General features: G+C 44.6%; 1 protein-coding gene across 3 annotated transcripts; it reads left to right on the top strand.

Annotated features, from left to right (window-relative positions):
* Positions 1-4: 4 nt before the first annotated feature.
* MRPL30 (mitochondrial ribosomal protein L30) lies at positions 5-12595 on the top strand. 3 transcript variants are annotated; one of them, XM_084753287.1, is made up of 5 exons: positions 5-111; positions 6328-6404; positions 9391-9471; positions 11800-11946; positions 12326-12595. In XM_084753287.1, exons 2-5 carry the CDS (start codon positions 6354-6356, stop codon positions 12527-12529), a joined length of 483 nt encoding a protein of 160 aa, XP_084609413.1. In that variant the 5' UTR covers positions 5-111; positions 6328-6353; the 3' UTR covers positions 12530-12595. The 3 variants fall into 3 exon arrangements, with proteins under 3 accessions (XP_084609413.1, XP_084609414.1, XP_084609415.1); XM_084753288.1 differs by lacking the exon at positions 5-111 and adding an exon at positions 118-297; XM_084753289.1 differs by lacking the exon at positions 5-111 and adding an exon at positions 139-208.
* The last annotated feature ends 2018 nt before the right edge of the window (positions 12596-14613 follow it).

Here is a 14613-nt window from a genome sequence, read left to right as displayed (position 1 = left end):
TGTACGCACTGTGACCGCAACGGAGTGGTTTGAGTGTCGCACTGGGTCCGCTGGGCTCCGTTGCTCTCCTTCCGGTTACCCGGGCGTTTGGAGTGGATTCAGCTGTCGCGGGTGAGTGCGGCTGCGGGAGCTGGAGGCGGTGTGTGCTTTTCACATGGACTTCTCTGCCGATGCTGATTTCCTTTTCCGTTACGAGTTGGAAGTCCCGGCAACCCATTTCTTGACCTTCTGAAAGCAGCCGGGTTGTCACTTTATTCGCGGGTTGCTGCGTCCCGCGTCTCTGAGAGTCTCACTCTTGTAAGTTATAGGGTCGAACCATCCAAGCCTGGCCTCTTGGAAGTGTTGTAGCTTTTCGGTGCTTCTGGTTTGTTTATAACTCTGGGACGCTCAGTGAGCGCCAGTAAAATGGGTTTTTGTTTTGTTTTGTTTTTGTTAAGAAGGCAGAACTTACTTAATTTTAAGTTGTTGCGACTTAGAATACAGAGTTTTGGAGTTGCTGTTTTACTGCAGACTGATTTTGCAGGCTGCTCTGATCGTCAACTATCCAAGCTGCTGCTTTTTATGACTAAGAGACCGTTAGGACTGCTGTCTACTACTTTTAGGCCCTGGGAATTCATGGGAGATAGTGATATTTGTTGATTTAAGAGATATCGGTTAATTGCACCGGAAATTCTGTGTTCTGTATTTTCAGGAATGTCCACTCCTCGTTATAGATGTGTACCTTGTCTCTTTAGAAAAAGAAAGAAATTAATGAGCCATTTCAGAGCTGGTGGTGTAGTTTAGGAGTAAAGAGCTGTTTACATGCATAGTCGTTGTAAAAAGCAAAACAAACAACCCCAAAACAAAAACTAAGAACAAAGCGTTAGGGGTGAGGCCAAAAAAAAAAAAATGGTTTTGATAACCTTCAGTCTTTTCTGTGTATACACACATATTAACATATTAGAAAATATAAATAGGTTATATGTCCCATGTGATAAATGGTATTTTTCAGTTTGCTTTTATGTATAGGCGTTTTGCCTGTCTTATCTGTGCACCATGTGCATGAAGTGTCCAGGAAGGCAGAAGATTGCCAGAAACTCGGGAACTAGAGTTACAAACTGCCACGTGGTCACTGGGAATCAAATGTGGGTCCTCTGGAAGAGTGGCCAGTGCTCTTAAGTACTGAGCCGTGTCTCCAGCCCTGTGTTTTCTGGTTTTCTGGGTTTGCCACAGTACAGAGGAAAGCTGCTGTACAGTAGATGGCAGCACAATTGCTTCATGATCCAAGGGGTACAGCTAGTAAGAATAACATCTACTGAAAGTTTTGAAGATGGATGTGCCGCTCAGAACACTGATGTTCTGTATACAAGGCTCCAGGTCCAGTGCCCAGTACCTGCCTCCCCCTCCCTGAAAACCCAACAACAAAAAGCAGTTAGCTTTGATGGTGACACCTGCGTATATCTGAGAATTAAACTTCAGCAGAATATCCTGAGGAGCAGAAGCTGCTCTGAGAGACACATCTGTCTCTCAGCAGATCAGTATAGAGTCCTTGGCTCCTGGCACTGTCCTGTGTTTAGAAGAAAACGAGCCGCTAAATGGTAAAGCTTTCAAGGCAGACAAGGGACCGAGAGTGCCTGCAGTGGTATGACTGAAGATGCTAAACAGCTTGGTGAAGGTAAGCCTTACTCAGAAGATAAGAGTGAAACTGAAACATCAAGACCCAGGTAGACCTCGAGATGGTAAACTCGAGCCAAAAAACTGAAAAAGGAAGTCAGGGTTATTCCAGCCACTCAGTAGGAAGAAAGCACTCCAGCTTGGCTGGGTCCAGGTTGCTGCAAGGCCAGCTACCCTGTGAAGAAGCAGGGACGTCGGCTCAGCAGTTAAGAGCACTGGCTGCTCTTACAGAGGTCCTGAGTTCAGTCCCCCGCACCCACATGGCAGCTCACATCTGTCTGTAACTCCAGTTCCAGAGGACCTGACAGTCAGTCCTAGGCATATATACAACCAAAACCAATAATGTTTTAACTTAAAAAAAAAAAGCAGGAGTTAGTAGGAGATGTAGGGGAATATGGCAGTGACAAGCAATGGCTTGGTATGTGAGGGTTAAGGACTTTTACTTTTATCTTTGAGAGATGCCAAAGATGCTACGAGGTGTTGAGCCCAGGCATACCAGGCAACCGTTCTACCCATGAAACATATTCCCAATCCCACTTTCATTTTTTTTTAAATGAATGAAGTTTACTTTTAGCCAACTTTAGATTTCAAGAGAACTGGTGATGCTTAGTATAGGGTTCCTGTACCTTCCATTGCTGTTTCCCCTTTTAACATCATATTACTGTAGGGTGCTCATTGCAACCGCTGAGCCAAACTGGTACACATCATTCGCTTCTTTTGCGTTATTCAGACAAATTTCTTTAGTTCTGCCTGGTGTCTTTGTGTCCTTTAATGCACCAGGGTCCTACTCAGACACCAGTGTGGTGTGTATGAGGCAGAATGGCAGTAGCTCTGGAGTCCCTTGTGGCCAGTTTCTCAGGTTACTACTTTGTGATGACCTTGACAGTTTTGACAAATGAGGTATTTGAAAATGTACTAATGAAGTGGTTTCTACACTGTCTTTGTTAGGGTTACAATTGCTACGATGAAACACTATAACAAAAAGAAAAAAGAAAAAAAAAAGCAAGTGGTGAGGGGAAGGAGGCATTTGGCTTACACTTCTGCATCACAGTCGATCACTGAAGGAAGTCAGGACAGGAACTCAAGCAGGACTTCCGGCAAGCTGACATAAACTTAGCCAGCACACACAGTGACCCTCAGTTAGGCACGGTATTTCTCCTAAGTGCGTATGTATGGGCTTCGAGGTGGACGGCATCTCATTACATGTTCTCGCGTCAAGTACAGGGACTGTCAGCACTCTGTTTTATGTTGTGCTAGGTCCCCGTTATGTAGCTCCGGCTGGAATGCTGCCCACTTTTATCCCTGATCACCTGGTGGAGGTAGTGTTTGCCGATTTGTTTTCTATGAAAGTGATTCTCCTTTTCTGTGCTGCATTACAGGGGTGAAGTCATTCGGTGTAGCTCACACCAAAGCAGTGAGTAGTTTTCTCTGCCGCCTTGAGGGGAAGTAGCATTGTAAAAGAATTCTGTTCTTTTACGGCAGCTTTATTTCTCTTTTCCAATTAATTTACCTATGTAGATAAATGTGGACTTTCCCATATTTATTTTTTGGTTCTGATTACAAGGTGATATTTTTGCCAAGTATTTGTTGAAATTGCTTCAGCTTGGCCGTTGGGAGTTCTTTCCGTTGTGTCCGTGTCCCTGTCATACACTCCCATGGGGTGTCATTTCTGAGTAGCTCCTTTCTGGTTCTTCAGGTGGTAGAAGCTGTCAGCTAGTTCTTGAAGGAGCCCTGATGGGTCCTTTGAAGAGAATGCTGTTAAAAGCCACTGTCTGAGTGCAGGGTGTGTGCATTGCTGCTGATGTAATTGATTTAGGGTCTCTCAGCAAGACAGTGAGCCCATGTACACATACTTGTGGGGGAGCAGGCATGGGGAACACAGCCCCAGAGGTTGACTGGGGCAGAAGTCGTCAAGAGGGGTCTTTTTTTTTTTTTTATATTTATTTATTAGAGTATACTGCCTGCATGTACACCTGCAGACCACAAGAGGGCACCAGATCTCATTATAGATGGTTGTGAGCCACCATGTGGTTGCTGGGAATTGAACTCAGGACCTCTGGAATAGCAGTCAGTGCTTTTAACCACTGAGCCATCTCTCCAGCCGGTCAAGGGGAGTCTTGAGCTCTCAATGACTAGCAATCAGATTGCTTCTTTGTTTATACAGGTTTTACAGAGCAAAGACAGACTAATGATTATTCAAGAAGTACAGATTATATTATTTTGTCTCTTTACATGTGTTTGAGTTTTCATCATGTGTCCAGGGTTACAAGTTTAGGCAAAATTAGAATGTACAAATAAGACAGATTTAATATTATTATTGTTGTTGTTGTTGTTGTTAGCCCTATAACTCGCAATTCAAAGAATCTACAGAAGGTCTCCACCAAAGCAAGCACATTTATTATATGATAACCTGCCTTTAGGCTGGCAATATTTGTAGTTTTAAAGCACTCCAAACAAATAGAAAATATCAGAACTTGTATTTTTTATGAATAGCAAATGTTGATACGTAACTCCTGTTATTTATATACTTTCATCATCTACACTATTAAGTAGGAAAAGTTATTTTAGTCAATCTATCTTACTTAATGAGTTCTATTCCTGTGGGGTATTCCTGTGGGGGCATACCCTGTACAATCCCCCCTATCTTTAAACCATATTTTCTCCTGGACATAAGGAAGACTTCCAAATAGGGCCAGATAAAGTTTATTTCCCTAAAAATAGAAGGGATAGTTAAGTTTAGGACTTTCCTTAAAAGACTCAGACATAATTTTCTCAGGAAAAGATATAAAGTGAGTCATAATGCAGAAAGTCCCCAAGAATGCAACACACAGAGACCAAAACCTAAAAGTGAGAGCCAGAATGACAGCAATCACAGCATTCGGCTTAGTTTTGCTGGAAGTGTCAAGCAGTTGTGCTGGCTTCATGGCATGTGATGTTTCCAGTGGCAGTGGCTGCACCACAGAGCTATGGTTATGTCCATATTTGATGTTTCCAGTGGCTATGGCTGCGCCACAGAGCTATGGCTATGTCCACATACTTCAGTGGCTGTGGCTGCCACAGAGCTATGGCTATGTCCACATACTTCAGTGGCTGTGGCTGCCACAGAGCTATGGCTATGTCCACATACTTCAGTGGCTGTGGCTGCGCCACAGAGCTATGGCTATGTCCACATACTTTAGTGGCTGTGGCTGTGCCACAGAGCTATGGCTATGTCCATATACTTCAGTGGTTGTGGTGAGCTAAACACACACTCCAGCTTCGACGCATTGTACTGAACCAGACTAGCCTTTCTTCCTTTGTTTTCCTAATAGTAACTTTCCTCTTCAGCAATAATCTGGCCCCTCGTGAAGGTTTTAAGCAGAGAGGTACAATTTAATGAGATGAAAGCAGAGCTGGAGTGGAAGGCAGAGGGCTAGTTCCATAGACTTTCTTGAAACCTAACTGAAAAGCTAACAAACCACACTGAATGAGTTGGATTCACAGATGCTTGACTTGGAAAAAGCGTGAGGAAGTGGCTTGGCATTTAAGTAGTGTCGCTGTTGAGCAGTTTCTCTGAGGTCCAACTCTTCTCAGGTGATATCTTGGATGTTTCTTCCAACTCTTACTGCGTTGACATCACAAAAAAACAAAAACAAACAAACAAAAACGGTATAGACCTTGTGAGCTAGAATCTGGTCAGGATGAAGTACAGTGCTAACCCTTTCTGGGGGCGTAGAGCTAATATTGCTGATGTTATATAAGATACTTAATTGTAAGGTAGGTAGTGTTTTCTTCGGAGGAATAATGATTCACACATGCCCAAGGTGTGTGTCCAGTTCATGAAGTCATCTGTCTGCTCTCAGTGTGCAACAGGCTACCCCTGTTTCATGCCTATCTTATAAATAGGACTTTTTGAGGTTACAGAAGCAAAGCAGAAGAATCATTTTTTAAATACAAATATGTAGAAAAGTGATCTATTTTTGTGTGTGTACATATGCATACTAGTGTGTGTGCCTCTGTGCATATGTGTGTGGAGGCCAGAGACACCTTCTTTAGATATCTTGCGTCTTCTTTGTGAGACAGGGTCACAGCTTGGAGCTTTCCGGTTTGGGTAGGCTGCCTGTCCGGCGTGCTCAGGCATCTGCCTGTTCGCGGCTCCCCTCCAGCTAGCCCTGGCTTCTTCACAGGCCTGCTAGCTCAGAATATTGGGTTGGAGCACATGGTTGTAACTCCCTCCCCCCATTTGCACTGTGTCATCCAGGATGGCCTGGAACTCAGAGTCTTCCTGGCCCGGCTCCCCAGGGTAGGATTATAGGCATGTGTCACCAGTGCCCATCTGTGCATAGGCTCTTAGTGGCTGGCTACCTTGGGTAAATGATGACTTTCTGGGAGCCCTTTTCCTCATGTGTAAAAAACCAGGCACTTGGCTCTGATTCTAAGAGATGGAATTTCTTCAGTCCTGTCCAGTTTCACATTTTCTGTGATCTTTCTGACAAAGAAAAATGACTAATACTCATCGTGACAAGTTTTGAGTGATAGAAACTCCCATTTCCAAGTTTGTGGAAGGAGCGTAAACGCTAATCTCACTAGATGAAAATAGGTTTACTTAATGGCTACCTATGGTTTTCGCCACAGAAGGGGGAAATCTGCCCGTATGTGATGTATTTGACCACAAATCTGTTTCCTACTTCTCAGCTTCTAAGGAGAAGAATCACCACCTAATGGCTGGGGTTTTGCGCTCAGTATTTCAGAGGCCTCCAGGCAGACTGCAGGTAAGTTTTAATGTTTCTCATATAGCTAGGGCTGACCTCAGACTCACTTGGTAGCTGGGGATAACCGGTGTGTGCCCATGTCCATTTCCCCAGTGCCCAGTGTCCTGCAGTGCTGGGGACTCTGCTCTATGAGAGCCAGGCAGGCACTGTGCCAGTTGAGCTACAGCCTTAGCCTAACATGTGGTTTTTTATTTTTCTCTTTTTGATTACAAAACACAAAAGCAAGTTAGTCTTCTTTTGTTTGTTTTGTGTTCGAGACAGGGTTTCTCTGTGTAGCCCTGGCTGTCCTGGATTCACTTTGTAGACCAGGCTGGCCTTGAACTCACAGAGATCTGCCTGTCTCTGCCTCCCAGAGTACTGGGATTAAAGATATGCACTAACCAAGTTTCTGATATAAGTTAACTGATGCTTGTTTGTTCTAGTGTCTTGTGCTAGAGCTCAGAACCTTGTGGACAGGGGCATACATGCCCTGGTTTATTTCTGCGTTGTGTGCTATTTTCCCCTAAGGATTTTGAACCACTATTCATCTTTTCCTGTAGATCAAGACTATAAAAAAAAAAAGCTACTGCTGCTTCCTCTTAGTCTCCTTTAATGTTACAGGTTTAGGGGAGACCCTTCAATTATGAAAAGAATATATTTTCTTTTTTTCTTTCTTTCTTTCTTTCTTTTTTTTTTTTTTTTTTTTTTTTAATATATCTGAGTACTCTATCTGCATATACACCTGCAGGCCAGAAGAGGGCATCAGATCCCAGTTTAGATGGTTGTGAGCCACCATGTGGTTGCTGGGAATTGAACTCAGGACCTCTGGAAGAGCACCCAGTGCTCTTAACCTCTGAGGCATATCTCCAGCCCCCAAAAAGGAGACATTTTCAATCACAGAAAGTCAGATAGACATAAAAACAAGCAGAAGATAAGCAATCTCCTGAAAATAAGAAATATGTTCACATGTATCTCCTCTAGTGTTTAGAGAGGACAGTGGGAGGACTAATGCACTCATGGAGACCAGGCTGCATACAGTTCCAGACAGCTTCCGGCTGTAGGGGTGGAAGCGTCAGCTACTTCCAGTTAGCTTGTGAGTTCAGTAGGATTTCCTTTTTGGCTTCTGACCTTGGTCCTCTGGGAGGCTGTGTGTTTCACATCTTAGAGCTGTGAGCAGCAGACGTGGGATCAGAAGCACAGGGTTCCTGGCACATGAGAGCCAGGGTTCCCCTCTTACCCTATCTGGCCTTATCCTTTAGTGTTGGTGTCAGTTCTGTAGCTCAGGGAAGGCTGAAAGAGAAAGGCTACATAAAAGGCTGTGGGGAATCTCTTTCCAACAGCAACAGTAAAGTAGGCTTGAGCAGTAAAAAAAAGAGGTGGGCGCTGGTCCTGATGGTACTGTTAGGGCTAGGAAAAAGCACTCATAGCGGCTTTGTGTGTTTGTTGTTTTGAGACTGTGTCTTGCCCTGTAGACTGGCCCTAAACTTGAAGCAGTTTTCCTACCTCAGCCTCTCAAGTGCTGGGAATACAGGTGTGAGCCACCACCCCTACCTCATTTTGGACTTTTTGTATATGATTTTGTTGAAGATAAATTATTGCCTAATGCCTAGTGTAAAAGTTGGTAAACCATGTGTTGTAGAAAATATAAAAATATCTAATAATGTTTATTATTAAATACCTACAATTGCTACGGCAGTATTATATAACCTGCTCTCATAATAAAAGACACAGACACCTGTTGTGTTTTAGGATAGGCCTTATTTTATCTGGCCTTGGGCAGATACTAACCAAATAAATGACCTTCCATTACCTCCCAGCCCCTAGCCCATGTCATCTGCTTTAACCATTTCTATCTGGGCCGCTTCCCATCCATAGTCCCAAAATATTTGTTTATGCTGCACAAATGGGCCGCTTCTGTCCATGTGGAACTTGAGCACTCCTCCTGCCATGGTGAGTCTGTCCCATCAGGTACCTCTCTCCTTCCCAAGATCCTTCTGTCTCCAGAACCTTTGCTCCGCCCTTTCCTTCTGCCCTCCCCAGGTGTAGGCCTTTTATTGGTCAAACAGGGCGGCAGAGTTATTCAGGCAGACTTGGGGTATGTGACAGCCTGCTCAAAAACAGCAAGAATCCTGGGAAGCCGGGTGCAGGCGGTTAACACACGCAGAGCAGCAGACCATGCCGTAGCACTTTGGGGAGGGCAGAAATGAGGGAGGCACGCCTGGGGCAAGAGGATCTGGAAAAGAGAGGAATGGGAGCTGAGGAGAGAGAACAGAATCCCCAGGGGATAGGAGAGAGCCACGTGGGCAGGAGGAGGGACCCTGAAGCTTAGCATGGAAAGCAGCGGCCCAGATGAGCAGCATAACAAGCGTTTGGGATTATGGGTGGGAAGCAGCCCAGATAGAAATGACTACAGCAGATGACACTGGGCGGGGACTGGGAGGCAATGGGAGGTGGCTTAGGGCGTTAATATCTGCCCAGCGCCAGGTAAAACGAGGCTTGTTCTAAAGCGCTACAGGTGTCTGTGTCTTTTATTGGTTATGATAATACTGATGTAATAATTTTAGATCTTAGTAATAAACATTATTAGATATTTTTATATTTTCTACACCAACTATGGCCTCCAGAGCAAATTCAGGGATCATGACTTACTTATAAATCAGATTTTTTGAAACACCCACTCCTATTTGTTTGCATAGCACTTGCTACTACATTCATCCTATGATGGCCGAGGCAAGTCTTGGCAGTAGAGAAGCCCCAGAGGTAGAAATATTTGCCTCCGCTCCCTCAGAAAAGGGAGTCGTCAACCCCCGGACTGGGGGGTCTATGTGTGTGCTTTCTGCTTTGCCGTCATTAGTGCTTAAATGGGAGGCATCCACTCAGTAGGGAAGCCAAGTAAACATTAGCTGCAGTAGATTACATTAGACCAGACGTTTGTCATCTACAGCCTGGTAGATATGGATTTTTTACACTAGGCAGAGTTCTAAATAACAGGTATTTTCTGCTCCAGACGGTGAAAAAAGGTGTGGACTCTCTGACTGGCACTGACTGGATTCGTCACAAATTTACCAAATCAAGAATCCCAGATAAAGTAAGACCTGTTTCTTTGTAAAGATACCAGTTTTATAAAATTGCAAGTTATTTGAAAATTTATTGCAGTGTGTGTGTGTGTGTGTGTGTGTGTGTGTGTGTTGCATTGGCCTGTGTTTCCTTGTACATGCATGTGTGTGTGCACTTGCTCTGGTTTTGTGTGTGAAGGGCTAGAAGACAGCTCTGTGGAGTCAGCTCTCCTACCATCACGTGGCTCCTGGGGAATGGAACTCAGGTCATCCTGCGTCAGGCACACGCACGCTCAGTCCGCTCTCAGGCTGCTAATGCAGGTTCTCTGCTAAGTTCTGCGTGCATACACTACAGTGTAGACTGACGCGCCGTAGGCTGGTGACTGTTCTGCTCCTGGTCCCGCCAGCCTTCAAAGGAATGGGCTCGGATTACTTCCTGGTCTGTGTATCCCTGCTTATCCCTGCTTATGGTTTTAGACAGTGTGGGGTTTTTGTTTTTTGTTTTTTTAAAGATTTATTTAATTATGTATACAGTGCTCTGCCTCCATGACACAAGAGGTCATTAGATCACATTATAGATGGCTGAGAGCTACCATGTAGGTGCTGGGAATTGAACCCAGGACCTCTGGAAGAACAGTCAGTGCTCTTAACCTCTAAGCCACCTCTCCAGCCCCTACCAGTGTCCTGAGAAGACAGGGAAGCTTGTTGGGGCTTCACTGTGTGACTTCATTTTTACTTACTAAATCAGTCGTTAGTGCTTGAGTCTTGGAGGTTTGTTTGTTTGTTTGTTGATTTGTTTTTAATTTTAGATAACATGGACTAAGTCTCCATTGATTTTGTGTTGTTTCCATTTTGTTTGGATTTTACTTGCTTTTAATTAATTAAAATTTATTTTGTAAAACAGTTAATTATACAGAAGAAAATGATCAGAAAGTATGAAGGCTTCCTCTCTCCAACACGCTCAGTTTCCCCTGATACTTAACATTTTGCACTGATACAGAGCAGCTGTTAAAGTAGATGAAACAGTGCAGACGTCGGCTAAGGCCATCGCGTGCACTGGGCCACTCTGTATGCCGTATATCCTGTGGATTTGGGCAAATGCACAATAACATGTATTCGCTATTGCAGTGTCACATAGAAACTTTGCACTGCAGTGCCCTAAATGTCACTTGTGTCCCACTGTTAACCCCACCCATAACTTCTAAACCCTCTCAGTGCATGATCTTTTTACCCATTTTCTGGTTTGACCTTTCCCAGACTCTCACATAGATTCGTATATTCTGTGCACACTGGCTTAATCGTTTGTTTATTCTTCTGGCTGCATAGCAGCCCACGGCAAGGCTTTGTATGGTTTACTTATGTGCTCACCTACTAAGGACACCTGTTGCTTCCAGTTTGAGGTGTGATGAAGCTACATAAATGCTTGTGGACTTGGTATGGCTGTTGGGTGTGGGTGTATTGAGTAGAGCGCAGTTGCACAGTAAAGGCCATTTTGGCCATCAGGCCTGCTGGAAAGGTTGTTTTGTTGGAGGGGAATGAGTTTATTTATGTTTCTGCTACTGTATTCTTATTTATTTTACTTTTAGATACTTAAATTTTCTTTATGGTATAACAGCCTGGCTGCCTACGTGTATGTGTACCATGTGCGTGCCTGGCGCCGTGGAGGTTAGAAGGCAGCAGCAGGCCCTGGGAACTAGAGTGAGATGCCTGTGAGCACATGTGGGTGCTGGGAACTGAGCCCAGCTCCTCTACAGACGCAGCCCTTGCTCCTAAGAGATGGTGCTGAGCTGCCTCTCCAGCACCATCTTTGATGTGATAAAATATAGGGAACAAAATTTCCATTTAACCCTCAATTTCAGACCTTGAGTTTTTCAGCTTTGGAGAGTTTTGTTTATAGGAACTGTGTGGGCCAAGCGTCCCTTTCTGAACACCCGAAGCCAGCAGTGCTCTGCACTCTCTCGCTGCTTAAATCCTTTCATGTCATCCAGTTGCTTCTGCTTTGTTCAAAAGTGAAAACAAAATACACTTGTTTAGTATTTTTCTTAAAGTCTGTAAATCTTAGACTGTCTCAACTCTTCAGTCTGGGGTTGAGGACTACATAGAGATTAGGGATGGGATCATTGCTTAATTTTGTATGTTTATGTGTCCATTATTTAAGGGAAAAATAGGCAATATATAAAAGCAGTAAGTTGGAAGAGTTATCTTTGGTTGGTTGGTTGGTTGGTTGGTTTGGTTTTTTGAGACAGAGTTTCTCTGTCTAACAGTGCTGGACTCGCTTAGTAGACCAGGCTGGCCTTGCCCTCACAGAGCCTGCCCCTGCCACCTCATGCTGTTTACCATTTGTAATTCTCCCTCTCTAGGTGTTTCAGCCTAGCCCTGAAGATCATGAAAAATATGGAGGGGACCCCCAGAACCCTCATAAGCTGCACGTTGTTACAAGAATAAAAAGTACAAAACGGCGTCCATACTGGGAAAAAGATACGATCAAGATGCTTGGACTACAGAAGGTACACAGCTTTCCTGCCAGTTACGCCAGTCGCCTTTGCTTCCGCCTCATGCCACACTGCACGTGTTTGCTATTTCTTATGTTTAAATGTGTGTTTGTTTGGGTTTTTTTTTTTGGTTTGTTTGTTGGTTGGTTGGTTGGTTGGTTGGTTTTTTTCTCTGTGTAGGCCAGGCTGGCCTCAAACTCATAGCAACCCACCTACCTCTGCCTCCCAAGTGCTGGGATTAAAGGCGTGCACCACCACACCCAGCTTAAATGTGTTTCTTAATGTGACCTATTTATAAGTTAGTTTGAAGAGGGTGACCCTTTAATTTAATGTTTTCTGAGCTAGTACTGCTGCCTTCTAAATTGATCTATGACATTGCTCCTCTTATTCATAGGCGCACACCCCTCAAATTCACAAGAACATCCCTTCAGTGAATGCAAAGTTGAAAGTGGTTAAACACTTGATACGCATCCAGCCCCTGAAGCTGCCACAAGGACTTCCCACTGAAGAGACCATGTCGAGCACGTGCCTCAAGAGCACTGGCGAGTTGGTGGTGCAGTGGCACCTGAAGCCCGTGGAGCAGGAAGCCAAGTCCTGATGCCACACAGCCCGAGATGGAATGCTCACTGTGGAAACCGTTTTCATTAAAGTCTGTGTTAACCCAGTTATGAAAGCAGCTGTGGCTCTTCCTCCGCATCTGCCTGGGGCTTCTGATGTTGTCACTTGGTTAAATTCTCTTCCTTCGTCCCCTAAGAGTGGGCAGGAATGGCATGTTTTAACATCCAGCTGTAGGCCTGACAATTGCCATCATCTCTTTGATGAAGAGAGAAGAAACTGCTCTCTTCTTTAATTGCTTTCTTATTGAAGTCTATAAATGTGAGAGGCTACATAGTTGTCAGTCCTGTGTAGCTGTAACAGAGTACCCCAGGCTGGGGAGCTTATCAGCCAAGGGCTAAGCACTGAAAACTCCAAGCAAGGGCAGCATATCTCATGAGCAAGCTCAGCTACTGACACCAAGGATCCTTACTAACTCAAACACTACACTTTGGAGCTTAAAACAAAATGGCCTGCTGGGAAACTGCTAACGCTTTTCGTGTATACCTTTGCTTCAGCAGAACAAATTTACACAGAAGTGAGTGTTCTATCTAGACAGAGTGCAGTAATACAGCCAGCTAGAGCTGCAATTCCAGAACACATGCTATGTACAGAGTGCAGTAATATGGCCAGCTAGATTAGACCTGCAGTTCCAAAACACATACTATGTACTTTAGATGGAGGCCGTTACAAGAACCAAAACTAGTCTCTTGGGTTTGTTTTGAGATAGGGTCTCACTACATAGTCTTGGCTGGCCTAGAACTCAATACATAGACCAGGCTGCCTGCCTTCCACTCAGAAGAGATCCATGTATTTGTGTCTATGTGCCTAGTTGTTCCTTGCGGCCTCTTATGTCTACCCTAATCCATAATGAACTCATCTTAAATCCCTACATATGCAAAGACCCTGCTTTTAAGAAACGTGTGTGGGAGGTGGGGTATGTGTCCATAAGTGCAGGTGTGTGAAAAGAGCAGAAGAGGGTGTCAAATGCCTTGGGTCTGGGGGTACAGACGATCGTGAGCCACCTGTTGTGGGCACTGAGAACCAAGTGTGTGACCTCAGGGAGAACAGCATGTGCTTGTAACTGCTGAACTGTCTCTGATTTCATCTCTCTTTTTCAGACAACTGGAAAAATAGGATATTTTAAGAATTCTAGAGGAGGCTGAGTAGTGGGAACCTGTCCTCTAGCAGCCCTGCGTTTTTCTTTGTCCTCAGCAACATTAGCATACTTCTTTGTCCCAGTGTCCTGTGCCAGGTCGTAACGTAAAGTACCTCATGAAGGCACAAGCGTCATGTGAACTATGGGCCGAATACCAGATTTTATCTATTAATGAGCTCAAAGGTGATTGCAGCTTTAACTGTAAGTATGGAATGTCTGGCATGCGTATAACATGGAGGAACTAGGAGCCCAAAACCACTTTTAAATGCTGTCTAGTTGGAGCAAAACCTACCTGCATACTGCCCCGGAACATGCCCCTGCCTCCAGTGTGCGTGGAAACACCTGTCTACGTAGGAACCGTTTCCTGTCGTCCCTCTGGTTAATGTTAATTGGAGATCGGAAGAAACCACATTGGATTGTCTAAAGGGTACAGTTTGGGTAATACTCCTAACCCCAACAGCTGGAGGGTCTGAGAAGAAACAGCTCCACAGGGCACGGGCTACTGTGGGGGCTGGCTGTCCTTACACAGGTAAAGCAGCTTGCAACACATGGTTTCTGCGAGTCAGAAGTGTGGTCACAGCCTCGCTGAGCAGACTGCCCAGATCAGTGGTTCTCAGTCTGCCTGATGCTGTGACCCTTTAATTCTAGGACCCGAACCATAAAATTATTTTCGTTGCTACTTCATAACTGTAACTTTGCTACTGTTATGAATTGAAATATAAATACCTGTGTTTTCCAGTGGTCTTAGGTGACCCCTGTGAAAAGGTCATTCAACCCCAGAGGGGTCATGACCCACAGGTTGAGAACCATTTAGAGTCTCACAAAGCTGTGGTAAATAGTTAATAATGTCAGGTTCTCAGAGTTAGGACTGAGCTGGGATCTGCTTCCAGACTCTGAGCTTGTTGGCAGAATTCACTTCTTTGTGACTG

The sequence above is a fragment of the Acomys minous genome (assembly GCF_964271855.1).
Source record: "Acomys minous genome assembly, chromosome: 13".
NCBI lineage: Eukaryota > Metazoa > Chordata > Mammalia > Rodentia > Muridae > Acomys > Acomys minous.
This window is presented reverse-complemented; position numbering and strand designations above follow the sequence as displayed.

Coding starts and splice junctions, on each gene's coding strand:
- MRPL30 (XM_084753287.1), top strand. CDS start 6,354: ATGGCTGGGGTTTTGCGCTCAGTATTTCAGAGGCCTCCAGGCAGACTG. Junction 6,405..9,390: donor GGCCTCCAGGCAGACTGCAG/GTAAGTTTTAAT, acceptor TTTCTGCTCCAG/ACGGTGAAAAAAGGTGTGGA. Junction 11,947..12,325: donor AGATGCTTGGACTACAGAAG/GTACACAGCTTT, acceptor TCTTATTCATAG/GCGCACACCCCTCAAATTCA.